Below are 14,441 nucleotides of genomic sequence, written 5' to 3'. Positions count from 1 at the left end.
CAAAGCCAACAAATATCTCCTCCTTCACCCACCCTCATTAAATGCCATCCACTTGCCCATCTCTAATAAGCCTAATCTAATCTTAATCCAAGACTAATCCTAGCCTTAATCATTTGCACATTCCTAAGTCAAGCTTAAGACTTTCTTAACCCAACCCAAGTCAAATATCTCAACTCTCTCACAAATATCCCAACCATAAAACTTTATGAAGCTCACAAAGCCATAAAAGACTCTTACAAGCCCATTCATTGCTCTTACAAGCCATCATGAGGGCCTTTATAAGCTTTGAGCCTCCTTAGTTGACCCCTCAACCCCTCTTGCTCTAACCAATGACCCTGTGACATGTGTCACTCCCTGATTCGCTGTAAGAAGCACAATCCATGTGCTCTCCTCTCATTCAATCTAAACCTTCCATAAACTTTCTCTCATCCTTGCATCCTAGCCCTTGATCCCTCAAGCCCTTTGCTTATTTAAGGAATCCTCTCCCAAGCCATTTTAACACAATCTAGAAAGTAAAGCCATAATGCCATTTTGAGAAGCCATTTTTACATCAAATCCATTCACCAAAATCTATCAAAAATCTTCCATTGAAGCCCATTTGAGCATTTGAGCATACATACATAATCAAGTCATCTTAGCTATTAGACACACCTCTACATCAAGTGATCATCCTCATTGAGAGAGCCTATACATGGCTCATATTCTCATTTGAGGACTTCACTTTGTCTCTCATGAAGTTATGTTAAATTAGTATGCAAATGTTTTTTATTGTTTTAATTTAGTGTTTCTAACATACTAAAGTAGCATATACACTTATTTTTCTAGAAAGAGGTTTCTTAAAGTTATCCCTGCCCAAATCTTCATTTCAAAGAAAAGGTTTCAAGCCTTACATCTCAAGGGGTTAAGCCTAGAATGTACTGATAGCTCCTATTTTCACTAAGCTTAATTTTCAAAATTTATAGTGAAAATACTGAATTGATGTTGTAATTATTAGGATTATATATTTTGTTTTCATTTGTAGAGGAAACCCTAGCATGTTTTGCCTTGATCTAATAATTTCATTGTTGTCCCAAGTGTGAGTTTTGGTGCCCTAGGGTTTTAATCTTATCCTACATGGCGAAAAATCTTCATAAAATTAGAAGTCTAGGCCCTAACCCTAGGTTTTAAAGCTAAGCGGGTTTTCATTTGTCTTTTACATCGTCTTCTATGATGTTACGACAAGAGGGTTAGTGGAGTATCATAAGGAGGAATTTTCAATGTCCTGATCTTAATATAAATGTTTTGTCATGGTATCATGAATGATAAAGTTTGTCTTTCCAATCATACAATTTCTTTTGTGTCGTATGAGCGTATCACAATTTAAATAGTTTGCATTTTGGTGATCTTCGATATTGTGACAAGGGTCATCAAGGCATCGTGAACAATGAAAGGAAGGTGTTACGATGTTACAAAGCAAGGAGTATCATTGGATCGTGAAGGAAATATTAGGATGCTACAGGATACCTATGGTCATAAGATCGTAAGGAGATTAATGACAAGTAAACAAGTGATGGTGTGCTATCAGACAAGTGTTCATTTCTTGATTGGCCAGACTATGGTATGAATACTAGACGTATGCTTAACTCGATCAATGGGACCAAAAAAGATATTATAATAAGTTTTGAATGGCATTTGATGATTTTCGATCTTACGATGTATAGCTCATCGTAGGATCTCAAAATAATAAAGGAAAGACCTCCAATTCTACGCTGGTATGATGCTACGACAGCTCTGTGACATCGTAGTGCTAAGATTGGAGGTGTACAATGTTATGTTGAGGTCACGAGATTAGAAGGAACAAATAAAAGAGCTAAGATGCTACGAAAATCTGCGATCATCGTAGGGTTGGGACGTGAACATTAAGGAGCTTTGATGTTGCGATATGGCATGAGATCGGGGTCTGAGTAATAAGGCTTTACGATACTATGAAGAAGGAAGTTTGTCATAAGATCAGGAATCTTCAAATGCACTATTACGGTCTTTCGATGATTGTAAGATTATAAGGCTCATATCATCAGGAGTCAGAATTCTCTTGGTTCTGATCTTACATTTGAGGGAGATGAATGTGGGGCCTGACCAAATGGTGATGGTCAAATCAGAACTCAACACTTGGCACATGTGGATTGGAGGGAAGGAAAAATGAATAAAAATTAAAGGTTCAGAGATATTCAACACTCAAAATTCAAAAGTTGAGAGCTTTAAATACATTTAATGGTTTATATAGTTTATACTATATGGACATTTAAATTTTTCATTTTGAACCCTGTTCATGGCACGGGGCCTAGAAATTCAAATCAATCTCAGAAGCATTGTTTTTACCTGAAACATGTAGTATAATATATAGTTGGAACCAGGAAGAGATGAATTTTCCATTTATGCAATCAATTTTTGCATAGGAGGTCACTAGTTAGAGTTATGCAAGGATTTGTCTTAGGTGCCCAGTTTTTAGTTTCATTCAGTTGAGGCAATTCAGATTTGATTCCCAATGAAATGGTGAACTAAGTGAATGTAAAAGGTAGTAAAATACAGTTATGGATGAGTTTTGTCATCTCCAAATTAGCTAAACCAAGGTATCGTCTGCATTTCATGATTTTTTCAAATATTTTAGTAACAGAATGGTTTTCATCATTGAGGAAGAGATATTTCGGGTTTGTTACAAAACAATGATGAAAACCAAATCAGATCTCATGGGTAGAAAGATGAGAGAGGTTTTACAACAGCAAGGAATGGAGATTCAAGTGGACACATGTCACTTCCAGAGCAAATCCGAAAATTCATTCCTTGTATCTTTCTTCTCTTCTTTCTTGGAAAGCGATTGTAGTCAGTTCGTTTTACTTTCTGTCTATTGAGCAAAGCTCTAGCAATGAAGGCCACACATCCATTCTTGTGTAGGTTTTTGGGTTCATTTGATGTATTGGTTCTCTGAGATAATGAAAATTGATGATAGATCATGTAATATATCCCGAGTTTCATTTTAGTGTTATCAGTTAATGTATACAGTCTTTCCAAGGATAAATACAAAAGGGGATTTACAATGAATTATCTATGTTCGCTTATTTTGTCTCTTAATTCTTCATATGTTGTTAATTTTATGATTGAATGAATAAGGTTCATCTAATTTAAGACAACTTGGATGAGTTGTGTTTCAGATGTGTAGTTGCTTTTAATTCAAGGAGTTAAGTAAATGTTATGATTTGATAGGGTTTCTAGGTGTATGGAGGGGATGCAAATAAGAATGGAGTTAAGGGATTTTGGTTGATAAACTTAATTGTAAAGCAATCAAGTTAGGTCATCCTACTGATAGTGACTCTATGTTGCAATGGGTAACGCACTAATCACTAAATCAGATGCAAACTAAGATACAAGTCATTTGCACAAATCAGTTCAAATTTTCATGTTTTGTAGTGCACTAAAAGGAATTAACCCTCACTTAGCTTATGGGTTCATAGGTTATGATTTGTAGCTATTTCATTCCTATGTTATTGCATAAGTATCAAAAGATATAAGAGTTTCATCTGTTGTTAGTAGGTTCAGATTTTTTGTTTATTTGCAGAACCTCAAGGGCAACCCGCCTAGGTATTGCAGACCCTGAGTTATGCCTTATAGTTGGCCAAAGATTTGCAGTCAAGTGCATTCATCATAGAAATTTGCTAACCTTAGATATATTGGTCTAGTTTCTTAGTTATTTTTAAATCTGTTAAATCAGGAGCCAACATGTACCATTTCTGTAATTTTTAATTAATATTAAAAAAAATTAATAATTCAAGTACCATGACTATAACTGTTTTTTTTTTAATTTATGATATAAAAAATGAAACATTTTGGGCGATGCATAGCCCATGGTATGAAAGAGGATCTCTTGATAGCAGTATCACAATTTAACTTGCTGTGGAAATTATCTCCTACTCATCAATTGAAAGAGGATCTGCACAAAGATTTTCAAAAAATCATACAGTTCAATCTTGATAGCAATATCACAATTTTACTTGCTGTGAAAATTATCTCCTACTTATCAATTGAAAGAGGGTCTCCTTACACTGTACGACAAAGATTTCCAAAAATGGGGACGATTCCATTGCCACAGCTAAACTCACAATCTGCAAAGAAAACTACGTTGTAACTTAAAACAGAAACTTCTACAGATCAGAGAAAAGCAGGCTGCAAAGCGAAATTAAACTAGGTCACCTCCAAACAAGCCTTAATGGAGTTCTGAAAAGCCAATAAAAAACTCGACCACTTGCGTGATGCCATGAAAAACCTCCGCAAAGCCACAGATCAACGTTTCTACTGCAACACTCGACGGATGGCAACTGAACTTGAAAATAACTGGCATCTAAATCGGCTGGCTCTAATACCATGAAAATGGAGCCAGAAAAGCTAAACAGAGCGCCAATATCAAATCGACAACCAAACACATGAGAGCGCAAGTCGAATAAGTTCCAAGTTTTGGAGGGAAAGGGTTTCTTCAAATTAGGGTTTGTTCAAATTTCTCAATGAATTGTAGAACTTGTTCAAATTAGGATTTGTTCGAAATTCTCAATGAATTATAGATAGCGAGGAGTTAGTTTATAATTTAACTTGCCAATTAAAAATATGACTATTAAATTAACCTAAACAAGGTTAACAATTATGGGAAGAAATAAACCCGTTCGCAAAAAACAATCTTAGCAATGATAGCTTAGCCGTTAAGCGGTACTTCAAGAATCTTAGTAATTATTGTCATAGTTTTGAATTGTTAGCTTTTCCCCTAAAACCACCTATGGCTGAAAATAATTTTTATCAGCAACAAAATGAATGCGTAGTGAAATATATACAGTCGACGAGATGCTGTGCAAATAACACTCATTATTTATGCATATGTCAGTTTCAAAGACAATGAATCCACTAAGTGTAAAATGATTAAGTATATTCGTGCTATAATGCGGAATCACCAGTGGATGCTCAGTTAAATGACAAATATAACATCCTATAATTTGTATCTTTGTCAGCTTGACAGAGACTTGCTGAACCTCAGCCAAAATCAAGGACGCACCCTTATAAATATTTTCAACAGAAACAACCCTTACTGCATTTCTCTATTTTGTCCTTTCCAAAATTCTGTAATGGTTTACGGTGACTTACCCCATGTTAAGTGACTGCCTGTCATTCACTTTCGATTCTTAGAAAGACTTCCAAGCTCACTGAACCTCTGCCAAAATCAAGATGATGTAACCTTCAAAAGAGTTCAACAGAATTCACCCTCATTACAGTGATTCTTTCCAAATCTGTAAATGGTTTATCCATAATCAATTTGACAGTTGACAACCTCTCATTCAATTTTTATTCATAGGGCTTCCAAGCATAAACCATATGCAGACAATATAAGAAAAGCTCCTCCTTAGGGAATGTGACAAGGAACACAACCAACCATCTGTTATTAACGCCCAGTATCAATAGAAGATTAGTTTAACAAGATGAGAGATAAGTTGTGATCGAATACTTACTTAAGTCTTTATTAAATTATTTACTAATACTTAGATCCATATGTACTAGAGTTAAATCTTTTGTTTGAGTAAACTACACGTTAACTACCACCCAAGATCCAGGACGCTTCATTTAAGATTGCAATACTGTATATTAGTATCTGCATTGACAATTAACCTAGTGTTTTTATTATCTGATATTACAAGCATCATCTGCAATGACCAGTGTTTCAATCATATATAGGCTATTGTACAAGAGACAATGTCAAGAAGGCTTTTGGTTGGTTCCACGAGTGAAATACTCATTGCAAGAAAATTTGAAATTATGAGGTTGTTCTATGCAGTTAGATGTATGCATGTTCTTGCTTCAATGCATTGTGCTTCCTCTGAAAGGCTTGTGTTGCCAGAATATATGAAGTTACCCCATAATGGCAGAATTTTCTTGTAAGAGTTAATAATGGACTAGGCAATGTGGTATATTCTGTCCTCCGTGAATATTTTCAGTTGGTAACATCAAAATATTTCTTTCCTGACAGTTTTAAAATAGTGTTTTGCATATTTGTTTTCTATTTAGGCAAATGTAATTGTTGTGGGTAATTAATAGGATTCATCCACTTTAACCAGGGACTTTCTGTTTATTACCAACATTGGGTTGCTTGACAATAAGTCTGAGCTCGGGAAATACATTGTAAGATAAAGTTTCACAACATATGCCATAATTTAGCACAGAAATGGAAAGAATTGTTTGGTTTTTTTTGTGGGGGGTAAACATTTGTTTAATTTCTACTTTTTTTTAATTTTATTGCTCAGTCTATTGTGGGAATGGTTTCTAATGCTTGATAAAGTAACATGCATCAGTTTTTGTATCAGATTGTTCTTGGAAACACTAAAGATGGATCAGTCAAGATGCAGTGGACTTTGTGAAGCATATACTAGGCGTAGAACAAACAGGTTAGGCAAAGTTGCAAATAATCAATGAAATCAATGAGCACAATGAAATCAATAATCAATAAAACAAATGCATATTTGCATAAGAGGAAAAGTGTATCAAGGGGACGAAAAGTCTTGGTTTACTTGCATAAAGAATATTTCCTTGAGACAAGCTGGAGAAACAAATTAATGAGAATGTCTACTTGGTAGACTTACCTGAAGAATTCAACATCCTCCTGTATTCAATGCCACGGATCTCTATCCATGTCACGCAGATAGTGAAGAAATTCAAGATGAAAACATGCTGGGAGAATGGGCCAGACATTTGCCAAGGAAAAAAGGAGGCAGATTGATAAACTAGTAGACACAGTTTGCTGTTAGAATGTGTCAGAATTATAAAATGTATTTAAACAAAGGGCAAGGTAACAACAATCAGCTCGCTTAAGAGAAACTCGTGAAGTTTACAAAATCATGTTCCTCAAACCAAGAGGTTAAAAATGTTTAAAACATAGGGAAGACGATGTATAGCGGACAAATTAAAGATGAATATTTTCCCACATTCCCATCAGGCGGGTTTGATAGGAAATTAATGGAACCATCTTACTTTGTAGGAACGTAAAATTTGTTGTTTCCCCATTTAGATGAGAGTTTTTTTTATAGTAGTGGTGGGCAGCTGGGGAAGTCCTGGACTGGGTAAAGATGCTGTAAGAAAAAATATGCAGAATATTTACCCATAATTCAGCCCAGAGATTAAAAGCTTTTTTTGCTTTAAATTTTTGTTGGTCCCCATCTCTAACGGCAGTCAAAAGTTTTCACGGCAAAACAGAGTCACAAAATAATCTGTATCAGTTGTTGAGAAACACTTGTGTTGCTGCATCTATTTCTTCACAACTTCCTTGTTTGTTTAAAGCTATTTGAATTTCCCAACAAGCGTATTTTTAACAGAATAAATATTATGTAGAAATTTATTTGTGACATTTGTGATTTTGATATCTGAATAAACTAACCTGCTAAATTTTTATTATAGTGCACGGGCTTTTTTCTTTTGCCCTGTAAAACCTTACACTTTCAGCAGTCTATCTTTATGTTCTAGCACACTTTTTCACAAAGTGCCATGCAATCTTTATTATTCTGCATTGAGTATTAAGCATTATCCAACCTAAGACATCTAACCAGACTTGCAACAGTAACAGACAAAATTTACCTAAGCAAAGTAAGCCTACCAACAAGAAATGCAAACTTGGAACTAAGCAGGTTTCCAAAGTATTTGTTGAAGGTGGCAAAGCAATTTTTGTGGAAGTATATCAGGCAGCTGATGTTGGTTTACCTGAACCCTGGAACAGTACTCAAATATCAAAACTGGAATGAGGCTAACAAAACCATTCGGCAATCCAGTTGTATCTGGGATTCCAAGCCCTGTCATAATTGGCTACTGTAGATTATGGCTTCCTCTCTCTGTCTACATGCATATCACATGCATATACATTTCTTTCTTAAGAGAAAACATTCTGGCCATGACAAAATGGGATTTGATTGAGGTTGGGTTTAATCATTAGATTTTATTTAAAGGTTGGGCCCAAGCTAAACATTGGTTTGGTGTACAAAACTAATGCGTGGCAGAGAACCTGAAGAGGAAGATATTTTTTATATCTACTTTACATGTAATTTTATACTTCCAAGTCATGGTTTTACAACCAAGTTCAGAAATGAACTGAAACCTTGTAGGATGCTACATTCTTGACCTATGTGAAGCTGCACTGAAATCATCTAATTTGAATTATAAAATTTGGGTTTCTGTGCTTTTTGTTCTGGAAGTTATCCTTTTGTACTGGTTGAATCCAAACTACATGTTTTGATTTGACCGCAGGCTTCTCAAATTCATTATCAATGGAAACATGGGATAAGGCACAAAACATTTGTTTGTAAACAAATTGGCACATGCTCGATGATATATGCCTGTTTTCTTACCACTGCCCCCAATTATTATGCAAGTTCACACATCATTAGTAAAGTGAACTCAACATTTATTTCAGAAAACAAACCATATGAGACAGTCAACTTCTACAGCAGCACTCACACTAATAATAATATCAGTTTCCAATCTACAAGTATACGGTTCAAAGATCTTATTTTGTAATGAACCCAAGCAATACAAAACAATACTAATGCCTAAACCACCCAATAAACATTTGAGATTTGTAAAATGTTTAGAACCGAATGTTACTCGGGTTTAATGCACTCTATTTTTTTATTAGGTTCTCAGGCCTCATCAAAACCTGAGACAACTTTTGTTAAATGACTCCAGTTTCTATTAGTTTCAGCCTCGCACATTATGCTGGCTGGCATAAGGCAAACAATTTGAATTTAGAAGCTTTGATCAGATTTGGAAAACAAATCCAAGCATTGCACAAAACTAGTTAAACCAAGAAAATCAATCTATCTCATGACACATTATATATAATGGGCTAAATCTTTGTATTTGTCTATTTGTGCTACTGGTGCTGTAATTGTAAAACAGAAAACATCACAAAATGTTTAAAGCTCAATATGTCCTACAGGCGTGTCAATTGGAACATGAATTATCTATTTGTCAAGGTAAATATATTCAGAAGAGAAGCAAAAAACTCAAAAGCTCCAAACGTTTATGGCTTTGATATTTATTTTAAAACAATTGAAAATACAATCAAATTGAAGCAGTTTGCATGCTAGAGCACAGATGTGAAATGGTTTTGAATTAGCTCCAATAAGTCAGCTGATTTGACATCTGTGCCCAGCATAAAAGACAAGAAGGTACACAACAAGAGAGATCAAAACACTCTCGTCAAGTGACAAATGAGGTTGGGCACGCCTTTCCAAAAAGGATACAAGGAAAGAATATAAATGAATTTCTATGGAATTTAAAACGCCCTTCTATACAAATTAGAACAAAAGAATTAGAATACCAAACACTTCTTATACAATACAAATGTAGAGATCCCTGAGAGCACGACAAAATACCATTAAAGGAAAACCGGTACTCAATTCCCCAGGTAAGCATCACCTGGAAGCAGCAACAGAATTCAAGAAATGACTTGATGCACTTTTCTCTTGAAATCATCCTTAATAAAGATGATCAATGGACGTTAGAGATATGGACACCAGAGATGAAATTCCACAATGCCCCACAAAAATAGCACAAAATAGCACGAAAAGGAGGATTAAGCAGGACAAGTCATCACAACGATGGCCAGAAAACAAGCCATTTAATTTATGTCCACAAAACTCTGGCTGCATCTCGAAACCCTTAACCATCCCTGAGGTTTTCATCCTGAAACAAGTCGCCACATTCTAAGCAGTGTATTCATTCTCCAGCATGGGCTGTGTTCTAGTGCCACCTGCTATTAGAGTCCTGTTCCCTCCGACCACTGAAGTCTGCAGTGCTTCTGCTTGTTCTGCCTGAAGTTCCATATGCTCAATTTGTGACTTCTCCCTGTACTTGAGAAGCCCAAAACAGAGGATGCCTACCAGAACAACAGCAGCTACCCCACCAATTGAAGATCCAACAGCAACTTTCCATGATTGTGATGTTTTCCTAGGTAGGGGCACTAGACCAGTACTTGGTGTCGTAGGCATCGTGGGAGGAACACTGCCAGATGGAGATGGTGGCGTAGGCAGTGAAATGGGGGAAGGGGCAGGGGCAAGGGATTCTATCACCAATGAGAAATGGCCTTGGGAATTAGCAGAGCAAACATTTGTAGAATTCACATTGCTAAGGCTCACTGTCCCATCCAAATTATAGAAGATGCACCTGGGGGTCAATCCTTTTGTGGAGGAAACATTACTGAACCTAATTGAAATGGGACTTTCGTTTGCAATAAAGCTGAGTTCTTGTGGATTAGTAGCATTTAGATTGGAAGCATCATATGCTAAGAGACCCAAAATTGGTGCTACTAACTGAAATCCAGGTGTAGTATAATACAGAGGAGACAAATTCTGAAAGTTTTGATAAACAAGAACTAGCCTTTTTACATATGGACTCACCACAATGCCCGTGGGCAGAGTAAATTCGTTGTAGAGATAGCCACGCCTCCTCAAGCTGCCACTTCTAAGACGAACTCCATCAACTTTAATGCCAGATAGGTTTGCTGGTAGAGTGCCCTCGTAGATAATACCTGTTCTAGGGTGTGTGAAATTAATTGCTCTGAAAGCATAGTCCTGAATTAAATCATCCACTGATCTACGAGAATCGGTATCATTCACAGAGACTGCTAATACGGATTCAAAAGGACTGATCGTACCATCCACAAAAGATATCATGAAAATTGTACAAAGAAAAACAAATTTAGCCCAGGATTGTCCATCAAAACTCCTGCCAAGGCCCGTCAGAGGATTACTCCACATAAAATGATCCCATTTCCTATCCTGTAATGTTCTTCCGCAACCCAGAAAACATCTGGGTTCTGCCATAAAGAATTTCAATGTGTTCCCTCCACTGCCCTAATCTAGTTATGCCAATAAATTACAGGTCGGCTCAAATAATATTCTCTCGAGGCATCCAGCCTCTGAATCATCAATGCAACGACATTTAAGCAACCAGAACATGCATTCTCTACCTGGATATAAGTAAAATGGCTCCCATCATTAAAACAAAAGGGGCACTCCTCTCAGAGGAAAATCCTTCGTGAAGAATATACTTTCATGTCCCTGAAATTGTCAAAGCGATTGCATTGATTTCTGCAGGCCTTAAAACCCGAGCGGAAACTTTCAAGTTTTGAGGTTTCTGTTATTTCCAAAGAGAATAAACTCGTCCACGGATTGACTCCAGTTTAATCAATGAAAAAGTCAGAGATTGGGACTTGTTCCTATATCAGCTGCGTCATTGAACCAACCCAATTTTACCGTGAAAACCTGAAGAGTCAAAATTGGAACTTGCAATGATAATGACTGCATTTCTTCAAGGAATCCAAAGCATCACATATTCCAGTCGCCCGCGTTATTATCAACCCAAAACAAATAGTTATTTCATCTGCAAATATCTCCAGAATCGACACGAAAATGCACTACAAAAGTCACAGAAAGCAATTTGTGAATACGAGGCTTTAGAACCCAATGAATTGAATCCAAACCAGATTGTTTTGACCTTAATAGATCTCAGACACCAACCAACATTAGAATCTCCTGTTTCAATTACTCGCTCACAAAATCATGAAAAGTTTCTCGGGCTTTCCAATAGAACGAAATCCAGCTCTAGTGAATTGGCTTTGACGGTTTCTTACAGACAAGAATATATCAAACCAGAGAAATTAGGCCTTACGAGATCGCGCACACCAAGCCAGCATTTTGATTATCTGCTCCAGATACCTGCCAAATGATCCAAGACAGAAAATACTTAGGTATTCCAAAGCCTCATAGGCCCAGTTCAAATTGGGATTGGCCGTTTCTAACAGAGCCACTTAATCTGCTTAAGACTCAAACCTAACAAGTGAGACCTCCATTTCACATCAGAAAGATTGCTTCATCACCGACATAGTCGATTCCCATTAAACTATTTACCTAAACAAAAAGTTGAACAGAGATTGACCGTTTCAATACCCACTAAATCAAATGTTCGAGAATGTTTTATCTCACATCTCTTAAGATGATTAGGACTGACTTCCTAAACATCCAGTAAATGACTCTTAAAACAAATTTTCGAAATCTGAGACGCCAAAGAAAGAAAAATTACATGTTGGAATTTGATTGCAGGACTTGTACAAACACCAAAATGCTCCCAATGCAGCCAATTTATTCAAACACTTCGAGCCCCAAATATCTCTCGCCAGCAGCAACAGATCTCTCTCAGGCCTGCAACACAATTTCAATCCCTACCATTTCTCCACATTTCTCGTGCACGGCCCATTTAAACTATAAACCTCTTAAATGCTTGTCGATTTTCACATCTCACAAAACACGCCTATCCACACCCAACAAAAAATTGGGTTTGAAGACAAAAATTTGGTTTCGAAATCCTTGTCAAACTTCTGTCCTTCTTTGAATTTCACACTGGGGTGGAGATGGAAAATGTCAACTGACCCCTCCTTTGCTTACTTTCTTCCAAATTCTATTTTTGAGTTGAGCGCGACGATGTGCATGGAGATGATGAGTCGACTGTAGTAATGAATGATCGGCGAATGCAAAGCCGGCTTAACTACAGTTTCGTTAATGAAGAAATGTATCTACAGTTTCGTTAATGAAGAAATGTATATACAATGTGTATATCCCTAATTGCCCAAAACCCATGACGACCTTATGACAAAATTGGATGTATTTTTGGGTCTAACAACATTGAATGAATGGGTCAAATTCTTTACCACCTGTTATTTCTGGCCAAACTAATTTGGCATTCAATAAATAAATATATCCAACACTGCTGCAAATACAATCTTAAATACACCATTAAAACTATTTAGATGCAATCTTAAATATACCATTAAGAACAATTAAATAAATTATTTATTTATTACAGCTGTAAGTTAGCAGATATTCACAACGCGGTAAATTACATTTCGGGCTTTTTTACTTGCCAACGGTCGTTTTCACATGACTGGTTGATTTAGGTTGCATGGGTAAGCGCGCCCACACGAGTATGCGGATGACCGGAAGTGTCAGTAATGACTTGCTTTTATATGGACCGTTCGATTTTGAAGGCTTGATTTAAGGCGCTTTCTCATTGGCGAATGCATTGGAAGGAAAATTATTTGGGATGTCGGAAACCTCAATTATGAATGATTTGTGTCGAAGTGGAATGTGGGGTAATAAGTAGGTCCCTTAGGGAACGTTTACACACCATTAGCCTTGGTAATTGTACATGCCTAAGGGAACAAATTATTGATCAATAGCTTTTTAGCTTTTTCTTTTTCTTTTTCTTTTCTTAAATATGTTAAGTTAGTGGTGGTAGTTTGTTTTGGATTTTGTCAAGCACTACATTAATTTGTAAAGGAGAATAAAGGTTTTGGTTCCATAAATAAAGATTAGTCTAAGAATATAAATGACTAGAATATGTTTTAAAAAAATTCATATTATTTATTAGATGATATCTAACATAAGGTATTAAGATAATTTGGATACTTGTGGGATTTTGATTTTATGGAGTGGGAAGTTGGTGTTTAGATAATAAGTTCAAATGGTTTCTTATTTTTGTTAAAATTAGTTCTTTGATACTGTTCGTGAAACTTTGCAGTCCTTTAAAATGAATTTTCCAAGGGTTCTTGTTGGTTGGAAAAGAAACATTTTGATTTCTAAGTCTTTTTATTTATATTTCCCCTAAAGCACATGCGTAATAATAAGTGGAAAATTAAATTTCAAGAGAGCACTTAGAGAAACTTAAGTGCTAAGGATGTTTTTGGTGTCCTTGTACTATAAGTCTCCTCTTGCATCCATACCATGTCATACCACATTTATTGTAGGATTTTTAGGTTTAAATCATGGCTGCGACTAGGTTTAGCCCAATTGTTAATACTAGTGTTGGAGTTGTTGCTTTGGATGCTCATGGCACCTCCTCTAAACAAACGACCCCACAAGTTCACCCTGAAGGCTTTTCACAAGATAGGTCTCCTGATGTTGTGCTTCTTGTTGAAGATTTTGATAAAGCCTTTTAACTGGCTTGAAAATTTTACTTTGATAGGTTATTTTGTGGGAAGATCAACCCTAAAAGCATATTGTGGGAATCGTTTTCCAAAGCTTGGATGCCCCGTGGAATTCGCCTTGATGTTGTGCAAAGCCTTACCAAAGGCTTTTTTTCTATTTTGCTTTTCCAACCCTTCGCATGTTGATGTCATTCTTGGCAATGGGTCATGGTATGTATGTTCTTCCTTGTTGGCTTTCCAATGGTGGTCTTAAGACTTTGGCATCTCTAATGAAAACGAATTGTGTGTCCCTATGTGGGTTGAGTTTATGGATCTTCTCTTTCCCTATTGGTTGTTTGTGCAAACCATTGCACAATCTATGGGTAAGGTGGTTCATCTTGAACCTGACCATTTTTTTAACACTCAT

At 36.3% G+C, this 14,441-nt stretch overlaps 1 protein-coding gene across 2 annotated transcripts; it reads right to left on the bottom strand.

Moving 5' to 3' along the window:
* Positions 1 to 9,061: 9,061 nt before the first annotated feature.
* LOC149554476 (uncharacterized) lies at positions 9,062 to 12,613 on the bottom strand. Of its 2 annotated transcripts, none has more exons than XM_089828530.1 (3): positions 12,136 to 12,613; positions 11,551 to 11,771; positions 9,062 to 11,470 (listed from the first exon to the last, which is right to left on the bottom strand). In XM_089828530.1, the coding sequence occupies exon 3, from the start codon at positions 10,875 to 10,877 to the stop codon at positions 9,759 to 9,761; it is 1,119 nt and encodes a 372-aa protein (XP_089684656.1). In that variant the 5' UTR covers positions 10,878 to 11,470; positions 11,551 to 11,771; positions 12,136 to 12,613; the 3' UTR covers positions 9,062 to 9,758. The 2 variants fall into 2 exon arrangements, with proteins under 2 accessions (XP_089684656.1, XP_089684657.1); XM_089828531.1 differs by having other exon boundaries at positions 11,725 to 11,771.
* Positions 12,614 to 14,441: the final 1,828 nt, after the last annotated feature.

Source organism: Cupressus sempervirens, chromosome 5, assembly GCF_028749045.1.
Source record: "Cupressus sempervirens isolate cs-2001-9-10 chromosome 5, ASM2874904v1, whole genome shotgun sequence".
Classification (NCBI taxonomy): Eukaryota; Viridiplantae; Streptophyta; class Pinopsida; order Cupressales; family Cupressaceae; genus Cupressus; species Cupressus sempervirens.
The sequence above is the reverse complement of the archived record's forward strand: the minus strand, read 5'-3'. Positions and strand labels throughout refer to the sequence as shown.